At 42.2% G+C, this 22,275-nt stretch overlaps 1 protein-coding gene across 3 annotated transcripts; it reads right to left on the reverse strand.

The window, feature by feature from the left end:
• Nucleotides 1–238: 238 nt before the first annotated feature.
• Nucleotides 239–13,058, reverse strand: LOC121614709 (serine/threonine-protein kinase tousled-like 1-B). 3 transcript variants are annotated; one of them, XM_041948723.1, is made up of 22 exons: nucleotides 12,559–13,058; nucleotides 10,546–10,667; nucleotides 9,763–9,831; nucleotides 9,499–9,537; nucleotides 9,288–9,363; nucleotides 9,150–9,193; nucleotides 8,965–9,048; nucleotides 8,763–8,843; nucleotides 8,570–8,662; nucleotides 8,311–8,421; nucleotides 7,817–7,953; nucleotides 7,427–7,618; nucleotides 7,092–7,158; nucleotides 6,826–6,923; nucleotides 6,577–6,658; nucleotides 6,378–6,469; nucleotides 6,191–6,280; nucleotides 4,004–4,173; nucleotides 3,569–3,704; nucleotides 3,271–3,382; nucleotides 2,943–3,050; nucleotides 239–2,249 (listed from the first exon to the last, which is right to left on the reverse strand). In XM_041948723.1, exons 1-22 carry the CDS (start codon nucleotides 12,683–12,685, stop codon nucleotides 2,100–2,102), a joined length of 2,280 nt encoding a protein of 759 aa, XP_041804657.1. In that variant the 5' UTR covers nucleotides 12,686–13,058; the 3' UTR covers nucleotides 239–2,099. The 3 variants fall into 3 exon arrangements, with proteins under 3 accessions (XP_041804657.1, XP_041804655.1, XP_041804658.1); XM_041948721.1 differs by having other exon boundaries at nucleotides 8,965–9,054; nucleotides 12,559–13,057; XM_041948724.1 differs by lacking the exon at nucleotides 9,499–9,537 and having other exon boundaries at nucleotides 8,965–9,054; nucleotides 12,559–13,056.
• Nucleotides 13,059–22,275: the final 9,217 nt, after the last annotated feature.

Genomic DNA, 22,275 nt, shown 5'->3' on the forward strand with positions numbered 1-22,275 from the left:
GTGGTCTATGCCATTGATGCTAGCACCCATTTTCTACTATTGTGTTATCATGTAGAGGGAAAAAAGACAGACAGGAAGAGATGTTTGATTTATGCCTTGCAGCACCCAAGTGGCTCAAATTCCAATTTATCAAACTGGACATAGACTTCACCTTTTTCATTGCACTTCATCACTTGCTTTCGTGTGGGAGCAGCAAGCCGTGAGCAGGTACTTCCTGCACTTCCATCTGCCTGTCATGTTCCTGAAACTACAAGGGAGGGTTTTTTTTTTGGTTTTTTTTTTGTTCATCTTATGGCTCGCACACCGAAAATCAACTAAAGCTGATTTTTAAATCAGGAGAGAAGAGGAGACGCCCACAACTTCCTGTTAACTGCTCCCACTTGTCTTTTACGTGACTTCTGGCCCAGGAAGACTTCTCTTTGTTGCCGCGGCCGTGCTTTGGGCAGAGTCCAGGTTGCCTGCGTTTGAGAGGGTTTAAAATGTCACAACAACGTACAGGTAAGTGTTTTTTTTATTTACAGGACGACAACAATCGGATATATCCACTTGATTTCTAGCTGCAGGAAATCATGCTGCAACACAGCCAACCTGGAGCGTGCCCACTTCTACCGGCATGAACATTCCTCTCTACACAGCCTACCGGGACTTTGCTCCATATAAGATCTGTTGGACTTGTACATGAAAGTAAACAAAAACCCGTGTGGACATTGATGTTGGTGGCAGAGGAACGTGCTGCATCCCGAGCCCCCTCCCCGAGCAGCACAGCGGGTGTACGTTTCGGTAAAGGGGCTCTGGAGGGTGTTCCTCTTAACGCAGTTCAAGTATGCACATATGCCAGGCGGAAACCATTCACACGTTACAAACTAAAAGCAACATTTATAGCAGCAAACTGAGAACAGCTTTCAGGAGGAAACACAAATAAACGGAGCAAAGTGAGACACTGGGAAGCAAGGATAAGCCTCATTATTATGTATTTGCTAGTGAGTAATGTCTCCTGCACATGAAATGTACACTAAACTCTGTGTCCCGAGTCTTTGCAGTACAGTAACAGCAACAGCTGATCCAGTCCCTCAGTTCAGTCCAACTCTCTTCAGGCAGCTTGATGAGGACGTCTATGACAACACGGTGCTGTAATACTCTGCTGTTTTGGACTCTTATCTGAACAACAATGGATTAAGACAGATTCACAGATCCACTTCCTGGCCGGCAGTAGATCTGAATTGCTTTGCAACAAAACAAAAAAAAAAATGTGTGCAGAGGACTTGGCTACTGAGGAGTCCAGAACTAGCCCACGCTGTAGTACTTCATGCCAAATGTGTGAGACCAGACCACCACAATCTGGACTGCAAGTGCAAACTGACCCCAGAAATTTCATCTGGAACATTTTTCTTTTTTTAGTCGAGTCCCATCAAGGTTACAACATCACTTTTAAGTGAACCCCTGTCGAGTGCAGAGGGACTACGAGGGCAAATTAATGAAATGTAACCATCGTTTTGTGCCTCATAAAAATGGACTGCAGAGTTGACTTGAACAGGTGCTCCAAATCTGACGTACAGACACTCCCCTTTCTGCTGCTTCCCGCTGGTCAACGCCACCCTCACATAACAAGAGAACAACTACAACTGTGGCTTTATGTCGAACAACATCTAAGCCATCTTGTGAGGTGTATTATGGTGGAGAGTTAAAGAGGTGGGCTTAGATAGGGCATCTAGCAGCTCCTATAGCTGCTGAAGGGGTTATTTAATAAAGTCCATAAAGAAATGCACGAGCTTCATCATTTTCATTTCTTGCTCCAAACAATTGGCCCTCTCTCTCTCTCTGTTTTCGAATTTTGTTCATTTCCCGTATCTCACACAGCTGAGTTCAAGGGCACATCTCTGTACAACATATGCAAAGGGAGTATCCCCCTTTCACGTATTCACCCTTTTTCCATCTCATCTTTCCCAATTTAATTCTCCTCTGGTGCCAACGTATCCATTTGGGAACAGCTCTAGTAGACAAAAAAAAAAAAAAAGAGATCCACATCCATTATCCTCCAGTTCCAACAATCCTGCCTTGAGATTGGTCAGAGGGTCCTGTCAGTCATGTGAGAGAGCCAGTCAGTAGGTAGGCAGAGATGAGGCGGAGGGCTGCAGGGACCCGGAGGAGTTTGAACGTCTCATGTGAGGGAGGAGGTAGGAGTCCGAGCACAGTTGGTGAACATCGAACCGGTCCTCCTTGCGGTAGGCCAGACAGCGCCGGATAAACGCCTGCAGAAAAATAGAGACAACATATTATAGAATGAGCTGCAGGCTGTGTAAGAAAAACTCTTCATGTGCATTTTTAAAACCACACAGAGTCAGCTCAGATGTTCACACGAGTCAACATGTCAGCGGACAGCCAAACAGGTTTTGTTTTTTGTTTTTTTAAGCAGAATGTATACAGTAAAACAGGCATATTAGCCTTTGTATGAAGGATCAGAATATGATCATTTGCTCATCCTTTATGACATAAACTCAGCTGAAAGCAGTACAAATACATTTAGTGTTTGACCTCTTCGCCTTCATTGATTTTCATAAATATCTGCTTATTCGGAATTTGATGCAGCAACACGTTGTAAACAAGTTGGGACAGGAGCAACAAAAGACTGGGAAAGTTGTGGAACGCTCCAAAAACACCTGTTTGGAACATTCCACAGGTAAACAGGTTGATTGGTAACAGGTGACAGTATCATGATTGGGTATGAAAGGAGCGTCCTGGAAAGGCTCAGTCGTTCACAAGCGAGGATGGAGCGAGGTTCATCAGTTTTGTATAAAAGGATGTTACTACATGGACTCAGGACTCAAACAGTTCGTAAAACTGATAAACACAGTCTGTTTGCTAATGAATGCATTCTGTACATCCCAGCTTTGTTGGAATCGGGGTTGTACATTTATGTTTGTGTGTGTGTGTGTGTGTGTTACCTTGGCCTCTGTGCTAGCCTGTGGTTTAGCAGGGAACTGGACCTCTGTGGCTTTGAGGATGGTGTTTTCCTGGAGAATATCCTGCTGTGACTGGTTGTGACCAAACGGCTGGAAAAACAAAACACATGAAATCAGCATCTAGTGTGTTTTACACTGCTGTAACCATCATGACTGGACCCTGAAAAATGATCTCAACAAGACGAAAATCATTTTTTGTGATCCAAAAAAAATCAACTGAAACGACGTTCAACAAACGACAAGAGGTTTATTTCCTCTCTGAGTTCATTTGCTTTCTATGATGTGTAGCAGGTGCTGTTTAGTGTTGTACCTTGCGGCCGTAGAGGCACTGGAAGAAAATCACTCCCACAGACCAGACGTCCACCTTGTTGGAGATTTTCGGGGGCTCCTTCCCCACCACAAAACACTCTGGAGGAAGGTACCTGAAACACACACACAATGCAATAAATCTCATACTGTGTTATGGAGTAAATAAAGTACATATTTTTACATTAAAGGTAATTCCTTGAAAATTTACTGTCATAATTCACTGCCCATAATGATGAAATCTGTCAAGAATACAAGAGAACCCATACAGACGGTTTACTGTTACTGTGTGTGTGTCTTACCAGTAGGTGCCTGCTCCCTGTGATGTGAGGTCCATCCCATCCACGCCGTAGTTGTCATCATCCATAATCTTAGACAGGCCAAAGTCTGTGATTTTGATTTCTCCACACGCAGTACCATCCACCAATAAGATGTTACCTGTCCACCACACAGACAGGGAGGCTCAGTACAGTGTGTGAGACAGAGTGACTCACACAAGATCAGGTTCAAATACTGGGAGGGACTACAGCTGTATCACCAACTGTGCTGCGATACATATTCAAAGCCCAGCCAGACCATTGCTCACCCAAGGTTGACAACACTAAGGCAACTGCAAGGACTAATGCCGACTCTAGCCTCTTAATCTAAACACTACAGCCATTTTCATCAGGTTTCAGTTTATCTACGCTTAATTCCATGCACAATGCATCCAAAAACTCTCTGATCACGTGACCCACCAGGTTTGAGGTCGTAGTGGATGATGGGGGGTTTGATTTCATTGAGGTAGCGCAGGGCGCTGACAATCTGCATGACAATGGAGCGCGCCTCCTTCTCTGACATCAGCTTGTTTTGCTTCAGGTAGAAGTCCAGGTCGTTGCCTTCACAGAACTCCAGGACAGTGCAGAACCTGAGAGCACAGGACGGAGACGGACACACACGATTACATCCAGGAGAAAAAGATCAAACTGAAGAGCTGCGTGTGAACAGATCCAGGTCCACAGAACTCGCAACATCTGATAACAGGAATCTAACAATACTGTCGCTGCTTCATTGATCCCTAAATCGAAGGATTAACTGCTCATCCTGTATGTTTCTTTGAAGAGCTAGAAAGGCTGAAGGCTTAGAGGATGAATGTCACTTCCCCCTCCTCCACATGCAGGTCAGGGGTCAACGTCAGGACCTTCTGCTACTGAGTGAGCCTGACAGAAGTTTCCAGTCATGTCTGTGAGCTGCCCACTTTCACAGGCATAGCTTTGCTACAAAATGAGCTGGGCCTGCGCTCAGCCTTTGTACTGAACACAGAGAGAGACTCGTCCACTTCTCTGGACAAACACACAGTCCTGTTAGACTGGGAAAGTAACACTGGCTATGGTGACTACACCTCACATGCTCCAGGTTAACCCTTTAAAAATAGCTCCCATTGTCAGGGCATGTTGACGCTGAATCATACATTTTTCTATGATTTGCTTTTACTATTTACTCTTTCCAAATCTGATAACACCCCTGTGATGTTTGCTCTTACTTGTAGCACCCACAGACGTAGAGCCTTGAGGCAGAACACAAACAACTCATGCATTATTTGAATATTTACTGGGTAGGGCTTTCATGAAGGTTTGAGTGGTACTGATATGCAGTAGGGCTGTCAAAGCTGGCAGATTATTCCATCTAGAAAAAAACAACAAATATTTGAACCGTCTGAATATCTATTTTTGCGCATTATGTCCAAAAGAGGGAAAAGCAAAAGAATGAGAGACATACCACTTGTACATTATTTCAACATAAACATCTTCTTTTAAAGATCTACATACCTACACATTACAAAAATGAACAAATAAAATAATATCCTATACCATGCTGTTGAATTATTAATTTCAGCTTGACCTACATTTCATTTCAATCAATGAAAGTGACGTTTTCTATTGGTGCTGGACCACGTGTCCTGAAAGACTTCCTGGACAAACTTCAGAATTCTGGTTGCATATTGTCTGATTATGGACCCTATTTTTCCATGTTTTTTGTGTCCAAGTGACTAATGAGACGACAACTGTTGGAAGGTTTTTCTTTTCAGTATTAAGTAAGAGCGCAGCAGCCATGAAACAGGCTGCAATGTAATCTCTCCGGACGTTTACGCACCGTCAACGAACGTCCACTAAAAGTGTTTGTTTTTGCAACTAATGGACTCAGGTTGTAAGTGTCTGACATTACAGAAAGGATCCCTTAAGAGATAAAGCCTTTTATGAGTAAGATCTTTTGTGTTTAACCAGAAACAGCTGATGCCGCCAGACTCCATGCTCAGAAACAGTCATTTTAACATAGTAAAGCACACGTCAGTCCAGCTCTAAATATTGAAATTGAACAAAGTAGAAACACACCAAAACCTTCTTGTTTCATCTTTACACTGTTCCAACAATCGCCACCAACTCTAGTTTGATTGAAATAAGCTCTTAATTCACCAAATGGGGAGTGGAGTGAGAGAGAGGGCAGACATCAGAGAAGCAGCGAGGGAAACAGCGTGTGGAGGTGGAATATTTTTTTACATCTAAATCTGGAATTATTTTCACTGGACATTAGGACTGCAGAGATTTAAATGTCAGACAGATAGTCAACAGATTTTCTGGTAAAATTAAATTACTAGACAACAGAAACCCTGGGTTTATGCCTCCTGTCCATCATGCAGTTCCTTTCTTTCCCCTATAACTAAAAATGAATTTTGACAATTGAATGTATGGATTTTTTTTATAATTGGATTAGAAATGTTTTTAATATTTGTTGACAGCTCCAATATGCACGGTGTTGTTTTAAACCCACCGTAAAAAAGATAAGGGGGAAGAAAAAGGCTTTTTAAGCCAGCGCTGGGTGATAAACAACCTCAGGATATGTGAACCCAGCAGGGCTACAGCTGGCAGAGGTCAGAGGTGACTCACGTGTCAGTGTCCAGGGAGAAATAGTCATACAGTTTGACTATTCTGGGATGGTCCAGCTGCTTGTGTATCCGGTACTCCCTGCATGCATGCCTGGAAGGAAATAAATGTCAGTGTAGTGTGTGCATTAGTGGAGAAACATTTGCTTTTTCTGTATCTTAAGTTGTGTCTCTGTGTATATGAGACCTACTTGTGGTAGTTCTCCTTTTTCTCCTCTCTCCAGTTCTTGTTGAGCTGGTGGATTTTAACAGCTGCGTAGCGCTGCTCAAACAGGTCAAAAGCCTGTGTGTCACAAGAAAACACACACACATTTGTCTCCAAACATAGTTTACAGAGAGAGGCAATAGAAAAAAAAAATAAAAAATCTGGTGCGACCACACAGACATTACCTTATAGACTTCACTGAAGCCGCCCCTGCCCAGCAAGTGCAGCAGCAGATACCTCTCATTCAGGGTAGGGTGGTCTTTAAACCTGCGTCAGGAAGCACATGATTTTTTAAACTCATTGCTGGTACCGACTCCCGACAAAAGGACTCATAGAGTCATAGCATAGATGATTCTTATTGCACTCTCTTCAGTCCCTCTCTTAAACATCAGATCACTCGGCAGGTTATGGTCCTGTATGGAAAATGGACTTACGCTGAGCTGTCCTCGTTGTTTATCCTCTTCAGCTCTCTGATATGGAGGTTCCTCACTCGCTCCAACCGCTCCAGCTCTGCTTGGATCTCCGCTTCCTCCTGCATAAACAAACCATTTCAATTTGTTTCCTGTTTGAAGATTCACGCACTTAAGACTCACGTATGGGAAACAACACTCAAACAATTTAAGGCTCCAGCTGCCATTTAAAACAGAATGCGTGGACATCTATGCATTGTTTCCATTGAATTTTTTTTTTTGTTACTGACCTTCTTCAGATGTCCGAGGCGAAGCTTGAAGATCTCTTCCTGCTCGTGGTACTCAGCGAGGGTCAGTCTGCCAAAATACGGATAAGTCAAAATCTCCCAACAGAACAGAAACATCAACAAAGAAGACAAACTTGATTAAGAACATTTATTTGAATCTACAGAAGTCTTACTAACTCAACTGCAGGCCACCTTGTAATGAATTTTAAAGGGTTATGTATGGCTGCTCCAGTCAAAACAATAGAAACAGTGTGATGACTATCCCTTTCATTTTTTATGCTTCAGCATCCTCCAGTTTTACCCAGAATGACAGCATGCATCTATTTCAGTGTACTCACAGTTGGGGCAAGGAGGGCTTGAGGAAGGGGTCAGAGTCGTTGCCGTTGACCACCTTGGTTTTGCGCTGCTTGGGTTCAGACGTGGAGGCCACTGAGAGGGAGGGAGATGCAGGGTTTGGAGGCTTCCTCTTGGCCAGCAGCTTCCTCTGTCGCTCTATGTCCTCCCGCTGCTGGTTGATGCCCTCCTGCTGCCTGCACAGAGAAGAGGACACAGAGGGGAAGAGATTGGGTCATATGGAGAAAGGCTGTCACAGACAAACAGCTTTGTGCCTTTCACCTTTGCCTCTGTATTTCTGAGCCTTTCACACAGCTTAGAATGTACAATCTAAAAGAAACACACTGAAATCTATTTAAATGGATTGAAAGCTATGCACGTGTTTGCAGTCTCACTTGATCAGGTTCTGGAATGCGTATCCGTCGGTCCACTGCTCCGTGTAGGACGCCCCGTGTCTGACAGTGGTGAAGTGACCAAGACGGAGACGGTCCTGCATGCTCTTCTCACGACATGACTGCTTCTCCTGGGTGCTCTGTTAATGAAAACAAGCGGACAGTATACATTAGGAATAATGAATAGTGTTTCTGTAGGTGTCTCAATAGCAACAGAAGAGAAGAGAGAGGAACAAAATATGCTGATGGAAAGCCCTCTCCTATACACTAAGTCGCAGTAGGAAAGTTTATTTTAAACTGAATTCTCCAACCATATCAAATAAATCAAATGACTTGTGAAACAGCTGCCTGTACACTAAATCCCATCACCATTGTGCAGCTCTATGCAAAATGGAAGAGACTCAAGGAAAACCGGCAGCTGGTGAAGAGATTCAAAGATTCAAAGGTCAAATAAACTGTGAATACACAAAAGGGTGCATGCATGCAAAGACAGATACCTTCTCTATAAGCAGTTTCTTGCTCATGGTGATGCACTTATTGAGCCTCTCTTTGTACTTCTCCAGGAGTTTCTGCTGTTCATCTATCTGTCTCCGTAGGTCACAGTTAGCCTGTTAAGGGAAGACTGTTAAATTCGGCTGTGTAGTAAAAATTAAACAAACCTGACATAATACTATATATGTATATATAATATATGTCCGATAGTTGTTCTCCTCTGCATTCTCCCATCAAAACCCAGGATATGGACAGTGAACTCACCCTGAGCAGGTCATCTATTCGCCCCTCTTTTTTCTCCAAGTCAAGACTCTTGTTGCTCTCCAGAGCAGCAAGTTTCAGGCCTGTTAAGTCCGTCTACGAGTTGCAGACAGATTTACCAGTCAGTACAATGTATACTGCAGGAATCTTGGGAAAAAGTGTGTCATGTCAGCATTTCAAGTGTGCATCATATTACCTGGACACACTTGCTAGAGGAGGCTTTGGGATTGTGTTCCCCAAAACACAGACTCGTAGGAGAGGAGCTATTTTGCCGGATCTACACACAAAGAGGCTTTGTTAAACCTTGTAGTTACACAGAGACTTACATTTACTTCATATGCACATAAGTCATCAGAAATCCTTGTGTGTAGGCATTCTACTGGTGGTGAAATACTCACGATTGAGCCTGGGGCAGAGTGTGAGTTCTGTGGAGAGCGGCGAGCTGATGGGAGGCCTCTGACTGGACTGGAACCATTTCCACCCTGGAACTTTGCAGAGCAAGCAAATGGGTAAACTTGAGAATCTGGTTCAAAATGTAACAACCATAACATTTTAGGATGACCGAAGTTTCTGTAGGACTCACATCAAAGTAGTCGCTAATCTTGGGCCCACGTGTGGTGGTCTTCCCTGCAGAGGAAATTGATTATAAAGGTTTAATGCAAGCTATCAGTAATGCATAAATGTCTATAGTATACTGATTTCTTGCAGGTGTCAGCCATACCTTGACTACTCTCTGAATAGGTGTCAGCTTTCCTTTTCCTCCCTCTGGATGATTCAGAGTGCTTCTTCTCTGGGGTCTGTGAATTGATATGGAGAAAGAGAGAAAGAGAGAGAGAGAGAAGAAAGTATAAATCCCTTGTGTTTTACCTAACAAAGCTGGTTCAAGTGGTGGTGTTCAGCAGGAAAGAGCAGCAGGAAGAAAGAGTACATACTGAGTAGGCAGGAGAGCTCCCTCTTTTCAAATCAGAGTTCTAGGAAGAGAAGAGAAGGAGAGGTGGGAGTAGTGGGAGAGACATAGAGACAAGTGGGAAGAGCAAGGGGGGAAAAAAAACACAACTGTGTCTAAAGAGGCTTCACTGTTGGCATCTGTGTAATAACATAAGCAATATTTAATTTTGGCTTTTGTTCTGTTTTTTCAAAATAAATAACAGTCACTCATGACCATTGCAAAAATGGTAAGTGCATGCATGTTTTACCTCTGACTCCTTGTCGCTAGATGAACCCAGACTGCCATAGCTGTGGTTAGAGGACTCATTGGCCAGACCCTACACACAGTGAGAATTCAAACAGATAAGCGAACATACACGATATAAAAATAGTCTCTACTTGTGAGTTGTGCTACAAAGTTCAGCAACCTTGTGTAATGTAAACACCAGTGAAACAAAGCCTGGAGGTAGGCCTCTATGTCTGCCACGTCTAATAGGAATCCACATCTTCAGTTATTAGGTGTGTCACTTGGATCTTTTCCAACACATGCACATTTCCAGGAAGCCGGCATCCTTTTTAGGAAAACAGGAACTTACCTGCTTTTCCACCATGGGAATCTGGGCTTGGTTCTCATTTCCTGCCACCAAAAAGTCCCTGCTGCTGACGTAGTACTTTCTGACGGCCTTGGAACTATCATGGTGGATTTAGTCACTGGAGTTCGTCACTCAAGACTGCTAAAACTAGTGTATGGTATTCTTTGTGCAAACACGCACTGGTTGTCGCTATTATTGATATTAGAACTTTTAATTAGAATTTCTTGATATTGACAGCTACATGATGCAGCCAATGTCTAGAATAGTCTTGAGAGCGAAAATTGCAACTTAAAACAAAGCTGTTTCAAAGCATTTTAATCCTCTAGCGGTCAGGAAAGAGAAATGCATTAAATATAATTTTAGCTCATGAGGCTCCTTAGCCCCTGGGTCAAATACATCTGCGTGCAGTGTGTGACGCATCTGAAAAACAAGGCTCTAGTTTTTCGGTGCTGCGGTTACCTTAGCACCTCCACTGGTGCTCCCAGTGCTGCCTACTGTGTTGCCACTGACAGCTCCTGTGAACCTGGCCTCCAGCAGCTCCTGTCTCCTGGGGTCCAGGCTGTGCAGCTCCTCCATGGGGCCTGGCATAGGAGCACCGACAGAGTAACATTAGACGTGTACATCATCTCCATTACAGGCAAACAGTGGTGACAAGAGCGACTGAGAACGGAACATTTTTCTGTGACAAAAATGACTAAAGAGGAATAAAAATTAGCACTAAGAGAAGGAACAGAGGACAGTATCTGGGGGAGGATTAGAGAAAATTAGAGTGATTAGGGGATAAAAATAGAAAAATGGATTTGATTCAACTGGGCAGGAGGTAGCTCTCTAAAAGATGCACTTTCATGCTATGACGGAAGATACTGTAGATGAGTGACACTGCAATTCTAACTCAAGCAGGAAGGTCACTCTACCACTGGGAAGTCAGGAGGGAGGAGAGTCGAGGCTGGGCAGAGTCTCCCAGTATGTCAACACAAAAATCTCGAACCAGCTCTTCTATTACCTCATTAGTCAGACTGTGACAATGGCCTCATTTCACAGTGCTAAACTAGTCTGTGTTATTCGGGGATCTCGACACCTCGGAAGCCTTGCAGACAGAGCACAACACCAGCTGAGATAAGGACACAGGAAGTTTCATCCCAAAGTCACATCTTCCTACGTGCTGCAAAGTCAGTGAGGAACAGATGTGGGCCTTCAGTAGTTATGTGGCTAATTAAATGCTACACATGTGCATAAACGTTCCTCGCGCCGTTGAAACAGGACACAGCTTTTCAGGTCAGTCAGGGTTTGCAAAAGCCTGTCCTTACATTACAATTTCCTCAGCATATATAGTCAGATTTGCACATGACAGAGTGGTAAACCTCACCAGCATAAGTCTGAAGCACAATACGACTCTCACACAAGCAGCAGGCTAAACCTATATGCTGCCTGACCGGGCCCTGTTCTATGTACCAACAACGGGTTTCCAGGGAGAGAGGCACACAGGTCCTCCTCTCCCTGCTGCTGCAAGTGTTTGTTTCCTTATTGGACATTTCCTGGCTGTCATCTTTACATAGCTTCTGGCACAGGGGCAAGCCCTAAAAGGCATAATGGACATTATGAAAGCCTTGAGCAGTGAAACAGAGAGCACACTACAAGGCCTGTGTGAGGTTACCTAAGGACAGGAGGGGGGGGTGATTTAGGTTAGAAAATCTATACAGCTACAGCTTTATATTCCAGCATTATTTTGGATCTACGCACGTTAGTTTTAGGAGTCTAAGGCTGTAAATTAACTGTAACTGCTACTGTAACGCAGATCTTCGTTATTAAGTTACCGTCTTATTAACACCATCGCTGTCTAAATATTTTTCTTAACATCGTGTCTTTTAAGTACGATTCTTAACTAGGAGGTTATAACCCATTGCTCCCACTTTGTAGCACTGTTTTGTCACATCACATCCAGCAACTCAACAATATCGGGGTAAACAGAGTCACAATAGCATGTCAAAAACAAGGTGGAACAACAGATGCGTCCAAACTGGGCCAGAAAGGTAAAATTCAGGGCCTGTTCTCAAGTTTACAGCAGTATGGGCATGCACTGCAATGCATTAATGGATGCATGCATAGCTACGTTGTTTAATATCCAACTAGATGCTGCTGATAGGGGGCAATAGGAATGTTAACAAACTGCTGCTAAACTGCAATCGCATCAACAGCTTCGACTAACTAGAAATGTAAGCTGACAGTCGCACAAACAAAACAACAAGCTAGCGCTGCCTTTGTGCAAACATGATAGCTTGCTGCTACTTAGACTGGCCATCAACTGAACTGACAGCTGACGTTTGGCTTCCAATTCACGGCATCAGTGAACTTGACATCCATTTTTACTTCAACAAACGTTTGCTCGACACGGCCAAAATAATCCACTTCTCCTGCAAAGGACACTCTTTAAGGAGAATAAGAGTCGGTCGTGCACTTGGCGAGCTAATATACCTTCCTTGCTCTTTGCGGTCGCCGTTATATGTTGTTGAGAAATCGTTGGGGACGAGGAGAGCTGCGACCAAGATGGCGTCGCCTCCAAACTTCCACCACCACTTCCACTGTTACTTTGGACACTCATGAAGCCACTTTACCGCCGAGAGGAGCCAGCGTACACACTGCCGTTCGCGGAAATCCCAAACTTGCGTCCATCGTTTGACACCTGCTGTAACATAACAGGCGAGTAAACGTGAGTTGAAGCGTTTTCGTGTTGCTAGACGTCTCGCATTTTATAACCCGTGCGGGTCCTGCGGAGGAGCGGCTTCTTTAGACACTCGCTGAAACGGATCCAATGTAACCTTTGCATGATGACCGCACCGCGCGCCTGTCAGCATCCAGTTCGCGAGCGGAGCTCTGATTCTTGTAGGCGAGGCTATCGCGAGGCTGGCGCGCACCTAGCAGCGCGATGGGGGATGGCATGACACCGAAACAGACACTGATCTGGGATCATTTCACCCTCTTCCAAACTAGCCTTAGGTTCACTGGAAGGCACGTCTCAGCGTCGACCTGAGAACAGCCTCTTGTTTTGGTGAAAACAACAAACACCCCGAAAAAATGGCCGAAGGTTCTTGTCTGCCTAAAGAGAACGACAGCACACAGGAACACACACACACACACACACACACACACACACACGCACACGCATTATGCGTGCGCGCACACATACGTACTGTGTATACACACAAACACACACGCATTTATATATATATATATATATACACACACACGCATGTATATATATATATATGTATATATGTACATGCATAATTACAAATAAGGTCTGTGTGTATAAATACGTATATACACACATCTACACACATGCCTTTACAGTATGCATGTACAGTAGTCTCTACAGCATGTGTTGTGTGTGACCGAGAACATGTGTGTTTGTGTGTGTGTGTGTGTGAGAGAGAGAGTGAGTGAGTGTGTATGTGCAGGTAAAGCTGTGGTCTTGATATGCTGTTTTTCAGTCTTGAAATACAAGTTTGGGGGGAGGGGCAGGTGCAGGTGGGAGGATACTGATGTGGTCTGGACTATAAGGTCTTTTGTTCCAAATTTGGTGCAGTGCATCAAAATGCCTTTGCCTTCTTGTAGGGCAGCACACACACAAATACACACACACACACACACACACTGACAGGCATTAACAGTCAACTGTTTGGCCTACATCTTCTACTTACATTCATTTCAATTTCGATTTGAATGTAATACATTCATTTTGCTTGAAAATAAATTCACTGTAATCCAAGTGTGTGTCTTTCCTGATACAGTAAGATTTGTCTAAGCAATACTCGAAAAGTAAATTTTAATGTGATTTCATTGGTTCGGAGTAGTATAGTAAGTACACTGTAAATGGCTCATTTGTCTGTCAAAGCCCTGCTCCCCTTGCAGCCAGATTGCATCAGGAACTAGACTGAGGCACAAATGATCATACTGCACCTCATATGCACCTGCCGGTGGTAACCTGATTTTTTTGGTCACATGGTTTCCATGGTAACAGAGCAATAGTCTTGACAGGCAATGAGGAGGGTTGTATAAGCAGTCTACACTACTACACACTACACCATACACACACACGCACACACACAGAGTTTGTGATGTCATTTCAGGTATGAAATTGGAGTTGTGTTGTGAGTAAAAGGTGACGGGTGGCTGATACTCAAGTAGCAGTTGGAACATTCCAGGAGCATCAAATGTCCGATGGAAAACTGGGAATGTTGGCTGACATTTTGAAAACTGTCTCCAGCTTGTGTATGAGACACCGAACTGTGGCCTGTCACAAGAATGCTACTTCAAATAATAATAAACGTTTGGAAATCCAAAGAAAGCACAGAGCTAAAGAAGTACATTTACACAAGGTACGATATTTCCTAACGGTCTAAACACAGCTGTTTGTAATAATAAACATTAAATCAGCATCAGTTTGGAACACTTTAACTCTCCAAGCTACAAAAACAAAACAATGTTTTCTGTTGAAATAGTTTCAGTTGTATTTTACAAGTGTCAGAAAATAAGATTGTCATTTCTGAGACTGTGCATTGAGGTCAGCCATTTTGGATTTAAAAGAAAATATATGTTTTTCTATATATTTTGTTTCTATATGTTTTGTAATACCCCTTTTTCCTCTTACTTGAGATGGATATTTATGAATGTGGTCCTTACATTTTGGTAAATTTTGATGATCAGATAACAATTGATGAAAATTTGATTTTCAAGTATTTAGAAAATATTGGCTGAAGTCGAGTTAAATGGTAAATAATATGCAAGACCAGTTCAGGTACAAGCTAGAATACACACTGAGGATGCTCCAGTTAGTCATCCACACATCTTTTCTACTGTACATCTCGATTTGAGGTCAGAAGTATCTGACTCAAAAATATTGACATCAGTGGAATTCATTCATGCAGCTCAGAGAGGGACTCACTGACGGTCTGATGACGGTCTGATTACAACAACTACAACCTTTTCACAAAGACATGAACATCTGTTTTTTGATAATAATCATACTATAAAAAGAACAATCTGACTGCAGCTCAACTTTCAGCCTAATCGACCTCAGCAAGTTCTCTTCGGTGACATTCAAAGCTGCACACCTCTTTGTCACCACCAACATTTCATTCTGTCTTCTGCAAAAGAGCAAAACATAATCAAACAAAGAATTAGACGGACCATATGTCACAGAAAAAGCAGTTAAAACAACTTCTTACACTGAAGGTCTAAGATATATTCGCAATATATAACATTATATATATATACACATATACTATAACATATACTGTATATACAGACACACACAAAATTCACAGTGTACACCAGGAAACAACATAAATATGATTTTAATACTGTAAATGTTCAAAGAATAATATGTAAATTTGATTTGTGCTATTTAATTACCCCTTGTCAACTCAGCCTTAAAGGACCTTCTTCACAGCAAACTGTTTGACCTGCCATAGCAAGCAAAGCACAGGAGTAACTAATCACATTCATTACATCCTCATTCCATTAGGTGTCCCAGTAAAGTGTGCACAGAAAGAGAGCCCTTTAACCTGGAAGTGGCACAGCTAAATGGAATGCAGCCATAATTAATGTCATTAAGTACACCCGTGTATTTCCTGCTTTAATGTGTCAAATGTCTGCTGTGAAAATGACTTATGCTCCACCTGACTGGCTGCTCCATTTTCCTGCTGGAGAGAAAAACACTGCACAGTTTGAATGCCAATCAACATTCAGTTTGGCATTTTGCTGGGACTGGAAGAAAATCCACATTCAGAGGCAAACTCAGCCACAGCACACACCATATCCCATTCTAATTAATATCCACTGGCCGATAACACAGACACGTTAATGTCGCACCAAAAACACGTGCAGCACAGAACCCATGCATTTGTTTTGAAAAATGTGCATGAACATATATGTAAATTAGTTTCAAATTTCCTTTGAAGGCAGTAAGAAAGTAGACAAAGTAGGCCTGATATGTTAAACATTAGGTATGCAGAGCAATTAGCCTTTTATACTGCAGGCTAACAAGAATGCTAACAATAGGAAATGTTCACAATTGCCAACAGTAATAAAATGATAAATGGCTATAAACTTTTAAAGCTGTGGTTTTGGAGCTGGGTGATGGTTTTGTTACAAATGATGTCTGAATATGTTTTCATTCAGGATTTCATTTTTGATCAGTTTGAGTGTTTTTTTGGGCATCTTCTGTGTATAGTGTGCAGAACACTGCAAGTTCATTAAACAACAATGAACATATGACAAGAAGAACAAAAGAAGGGAAAATGGAAAGTATGTCGGTGTATAGGGACTAATGGAGAAAAGGATGCTGCCAATTAAATTAGATTTTTTTATGCATTTACATCTTGAAAACATTTCAAAAACTGTGTTTCCTTCAACTGAAAGCCTGAATTTTTCACTTTGCGAGTGATTAGACTTGAAATGTGTAATAGAAACCAGCATCAGTGAAATCAGAGCTAATGCAGTACATTAAAAAATATAAAAACATCAAATTAGGGCAAAAACAAGGGCTTAATCACCTTTAACTGAACGACAAAATAATGACGGAGCAGGCAAATGTATTCTCTCCTCTGTGACTGCAATCGTCAGTGACAAATCAAAGATATATTTAAGTTTAATACCACTCAATTTGCATCAATCACTTGTTCGACACACTCAACACTTCTCACAGTGACACAAGTTAGGTAGGTCTGAATATCACTGTCCTGTTTGTAGAAATAATCTGTGTTGGGGACAATTTGTCGTACAAATGTCGTCTCAGAAGGTCCTCCACTGTGATGGCCTGAAAAAGGAGGTAACGGATGTCTGTTTCATCTCAAAATCACTACACCCAAATGGGTTCATTAACACACATGGACGGACTGATTTGCAGAATAATGTGTTCTGGCTTCTTTTGCGAGAAACATTTGAGCAGTATGAGTTGATAAAGACTCGCTCAGTTGTCAGGTTTCATAGGCGAAGCTGTTGCTCCTCACCAGTGGTCATCTGGAAGCGGCAGCCTTTGTGGCAGCCTGTGATGTGGCTGAATGGACGCGTGACCAGCACCTCCTGAAGGGTTTGCAGTGTGACTGAGCTGCATTAAGATGTTATGGCTTGAGCGAAACAGAACACAACATGACATATTAACATACATACTTTAAGGCTTTTTATTGCGCACACCTTTGTCTTTGGGTCTATTAAGCTGACACCTTGCTAATGGAAGTCAAAACTGGATTTGGGTCAAATCAGTCAAATGCAAATAAAATCAGAATATGGAAAAACAGCTTGTCTAGAAATGTGATAGCAGAGATATATTATTTATGACATATGAATAATAACCTTTAGATGGTGAAGTTTGTCCAGCAAGCTCATACTTATTTGGTTATCAATTGTATGTGATGTTTGACCTGTATATTATAATATGAATAGCAGCTATCTGCTCAGTAATACTTGCATTGGCCTAATAATATCACTGTGATAATTATACTTCCTGTGTGTACTATTGTTACAGTGGTATCTGAGTGATAGTGATATCATAGGAAATACCAGTGATTATTTATATTTTTAGTCATATTATTAGAATTATTATTAGAATATAATTAGAAAAGCAAAAAGTGAATTGTAAAAAAAAAATTTCAGTTCTCTCAGGCAGGTGATTTAGGCCTCCTGCACCACGATGCCACTCTGCTTGTTGTAGGAGGAACTGATGTGTTGCAAGCACAAGAAAAAGCAAAGAAAAAAAAACTCGCCCCTTACACTGTGCACAGTCACGTGGGAGCTACTTCTCTCCTGGCACCTCCCCCAAAGATAATTTTCCAGGCTCTTAGATGAATGGACATGTCATCAGCCTCTGGCCTGCCTCTGTACGTTTCTTCCTTTACCTTCTTCCATTCTTCAGGAACTTGCTCCCTCAGCATTTTGGGCATCGTGACAAACTGCGATCTGTCTGAATGGACTTTGGCTCTGAAGAGCAGCCCGCTCAGGTTGATCATGTCCTCTTTGTTGCAGTCGTGGGGTCCCTGCAGGCACTCGGGCAGCCCCTGTATGGAGGCACAGCAGAGCTGATGCAAAACTCAGCGTGTTGAAAGGAAGGAGAAGCCAGCAGAATGAAGAGTGTCTGGCTGTGTGCCGATGGGAAATGGAAAGTGAGGTCTGCAATCATTGACTCAAGGCTTCCTCTTAAACATCACCAGGTTGAGCCTGTTGGTCTGGATGCCTTTAAATTATAAATATGGAGAAGCACTGACATGTAAAAACTGTGTCAGTGTGATGCATCGCCTTTTTCACCCTTATTGTAGATTGTATAGATGTCTGCTCATCCAAGCTCATGACTTAAGAATTAAAGACAGAATAACATCAGTAAGGTAAACAGGGCAAGTAGAGATTCAAACATAGGACCTGAGTGTCTCATATTTTTCTTTTTACATCAAAATGAGTAATGTGATCATTGCAAACCAGACCATTGAATGCTCTCTTAAACTCACATAATAATGAATGGATCTAATTACATCTGTATCTTCTCTCTCACATGACAGAGTAATTAAAGGCTAAAATATATTAACTACTATATATGAACTTCTGCAGACTGTGACTGTGCTGTAAATGTTAAGATACATTCAATAAACTATTAGCTTATCTTAGCAAAAAGATGGGAAACAGCATTGTTCTGTCCAAAGGCAAATATCCACCTGCCTGCACTTCGAAGCACATTAATTACTTTTTGGCTGAGGGTGATGAGAAGCCTCTTTGTTCACAAGACAGCCTCACGGTGACAACAAGACCCCAGGAAGTAGCTTCCAAGAAGTGGCCAAGAAGCAGTGCTGTACGTAACCGCCCAGCCACCATAATTTTTTCATGTAGGTTTTGGATTAAACACAGACAGAGCCAAGGTTAACTGTAAGATAAGAGCATATTTCCCAAAATGTTGAACTCTTCCTTTGATTTGGAATAAAATACATCAATAGCGGAAATTATATTTGCTTATGTTTGTCTAAACATAAAGGATGGGTACCAATAAATGCACAATAAACAATAACTGACCTAATTTTAGTTGGCCTGCAGGCCTGTGGTGGGGAGCAAACACAGTGTGAGCACAGCAGTGAAACAGGCCCACTTGCTTCATGAGTGCTTTATATATAAATTTTTTGCTCTTGCCAATATTTAAAACAACCTTGCTTTCATATGAAGGTTAAAAAGCTGCATTATGTCTCTGTTGAAATATGCCCAGCAGCTGTACTGTTAGATGAACATACAATACTTGAAAAGTGCCAAATTATCATGAGATTCATGATACTATCACGCTTTCAAAATGGCACCGTTTTGTCTCTCTGTGGGGCGCTTTGTGCTGCTGAAGGTCTCTTCTGGACTGGATTGAGCAGTTCCTAATGGGCCAGAGACAGTTCATTAGTTACACCACAAGGGGGTCTCATGTGAACCATCAGACTCATGGATCCACTGCTGCACCAATGGACCTGAGGACCCACTTTGCACTATTTTCATGATTGTTCATGTGTGCAGCCCTCTGCAGACGGTAGAAGCCAATTACTGCTGATGCACACAACGTGGTGTAAATTTGCATATTTGCCTCTAGTTTTGACACATTGATACATCATGTAAATACTAACAGCAACTGTTTCTAAAATCTACTATATGTAGAAAAATCTTCACATACATTCTCTTCTAACACGTGCCTGTGAACTACTGGGAGAAGAAACCGTTTGTTTGTCATCCTTCAGCAATTATTTCTGATAAAAAGAATCCTTGAGAGGAGGGATGGCCTTTTAAAGACAAGGGCAGCTTCTTTAAAAGCCTTGCATATGACAGATTCTGTTTCTGTTTTTATTTTTCTAATCTCATCCCTGCACAGGCAGAGAAATATGAAAGGAAGCAACAACAGTGACAACCAGTTTCAAAAAAGACAGATACTAAATAAGAAGAACTGAACAAGGAGTGCAACGAGATTCAAGGTGGTTAAACTGTTAATGAAGGCAGAGAAGAAACAGATAAACACTACAATAATATAATTTTGACATGATAAACCTGCACAATGTGTCTCCACTGTATACAGACAGTCATCCCAGTTGTACCTTATGTCTCATCCCTGTCGAGTGTATCCAATAATAATGTGTGTGTTTCTCTTGGGATGATCCAGTGTAGGACCCTGTCTGTGTTCTCTGGCTGGTAAACATGACAACATGAAGAGCAATTAGCACACAACACACGTAATAGAGAGACACAATGACCAAATGATGAGTATCGTAGCAACATCGGCGCTGACCTCCTTAGGAACAGCTGGAGAAGAGGCTTCCACTTCCAAGCATCAGTATGTTCTCATAATTAGAGATAAGACGAACGACTCGGGTTTGACATTCAAGCTGATCTTCTTTCTTCTACAGTAACACAACTGAGTCAGCATATTTGGTAAAGCACTGGTTGTCCACAAGTAGTTCTTAGCGACTACAACGCACTGCTACAAAAGACTAACTTACTGCAGTTTCAGTACACATATTTTGGCACTGGTATCAGCCCTCACAACCCATATCATTTAAATGATCAGTGCATGTACTGTTATTCAGCAAGAGTGGAAGGACAAGGTCACTGGACTGAAGATAAGTTTCCGTTGTGTACCAAGCATGAGGGAGAGAGCATTATGTCAGCTCCATGCTCTGAGATCTGGAAGGGGTTATAAAGCATCAGACCTTTATTGGCACTCTGTCCTCCCTGTAAGCCGTCCAGTGCTTCTGCAACACCAAAGCTTCCCTCTTTTTCTTCTTCAGTAAAGACTTTCTGCAAAAACAGGAATAGTATTTATGGAAAGGAATAGAAAGAAGAAAGGAAGATACTTGTCAATCAACCACCACTGGAAAGTAATACACATACCTTTGGAGATTATGTTTTATACCCATGGCCACATTCAATTCTGACTTCATACTGTCTGTGTGATTCCTGCTGTGGACCTGTCTTTGCACGCCATCATGACCGTCTGGACCACCAAGGCTATCCTGCTGCGCCCCTGTTCCCTCGGCCATTCTTGGCCATTGTGAAATAAAGTGAAAAGAAAATCATCCAAAGCAATTAAATCATAGTCAGCTGCCTACAGTAATAACTGAACAGCGCACAGATCACCTAAGAGAAAATGTAATGTCAACAGTAGATGCGAGATGCTGGTCTGGTTCATAATACTGATATTATTTCTGTGTCAAAACAATAGAGAAAAGCTGTGGTCCAGCATGCTTTGAATTATAAGTTGTCTTCACCCTCAGGAAAATCCTGGTCCTGCTCATTCTCCACTCTTCCTCTTCTTTAATCACTGTGTTGCAGATGGCTTCGCAACAGGCAGCAGCTGTCTCCTGGAGAGACAATAAAGAATTGATTTGATACTGAGGAGATACTAATGACAGCCCAAATTCCCCCAGAGGAAAGACAATAAAGAAGTAAACCATCTTTGAGGACATCGTGATGACTTTTACAGTTATTATCTTGAGTGACATTTAGCAGTAACATTTTAGGTTTCACAAGTATGACACTGACTTTATGGAATCAGCAGTCCTCTTTGTAACGTCTGATCATCAACAGGTCAACATCGTTTCTAACGGTTTTAGTAGCTTTAGGTATTTAGTCATAAACCAAAAGACTGGACAAATAGGGACAAATGACCAAACAGATGAAAGGTTAAGGGCTCACCAAAGTTATTACAATTCATCCTGAGGGGTACATGAATGTCGGGACAGACTCACAGGAATCATGGGAGTTGTTGTGACATTTCACTCAGAGCGACAATAGAAAATTCAGTGGTTCATCATCAGGGGACCATGAAAATTTTGTGCCAATCCATCCAGTAGATGTTGAGATATTTCACAGGGTGAGTGAAAACGCTGATCTGCTGGTGACATAATAAGAAAACTGAGGGAACGATCAAAGTGGGAGGAGGAGGAGGAGGAGGAGGATTCATCCTCTGGGAATCACGAATGTAGAAAACTTCATGGCAATCCATCCAGTAGCTGCCGAAATATTTCAGTCTGGACAAAAGAGGCGGACCAAGAGGGGTTGAGGAGCAGATGGGGAAATTCACTTCGTCTTCAGTCAAACCCAAAGTGAAGTAAACAAATGCAGACGGGGAGGCAGACTCCCAGCAACAACTTCTATATTTCAGGACACAACAATTATGTTTAGAAA

The sequence above is a fragment of the Chelmon rostratus genome, chromosome 12 (assembly GCF_017976325.1).
Source record: "Chelmon rostratus isolate fCheRos1 chromosome 12, fCheRos1.pri, whole genome shotgun sequence".
Classification (NCBI taxonomy): domain Eukaryota; kingdom Metazoa; phylum Chordata; class Actinopteri; order Chaetodontiformes; family Chaetodontidae; genus Chelmon; species Chelmon rostratus.

Coding starts and splice junctions, on each gene's coding strand:
- LOC121614709 (XM_041948721.1), bottom strand. CDS start 12,685: ATGAGTGTCCAAAGTAACAGTGGAAGTGGTGGTGGAAGTTTGGAGGCG. Junction 9,832..10,545: donor GCACCAGTGGAGGTGCTAAG/GTAACCGCAGCA, acceptor CACTGTGTGTAG/GGTCTGGCCAATGAGTCCTC. Junction 3,705..4,003: donor CCACTACGACCTCAAACCTG/GTGGGTCACGTG, acceptor TGTGGTGGACAG/GTAACATCTTATTGGTGGAT.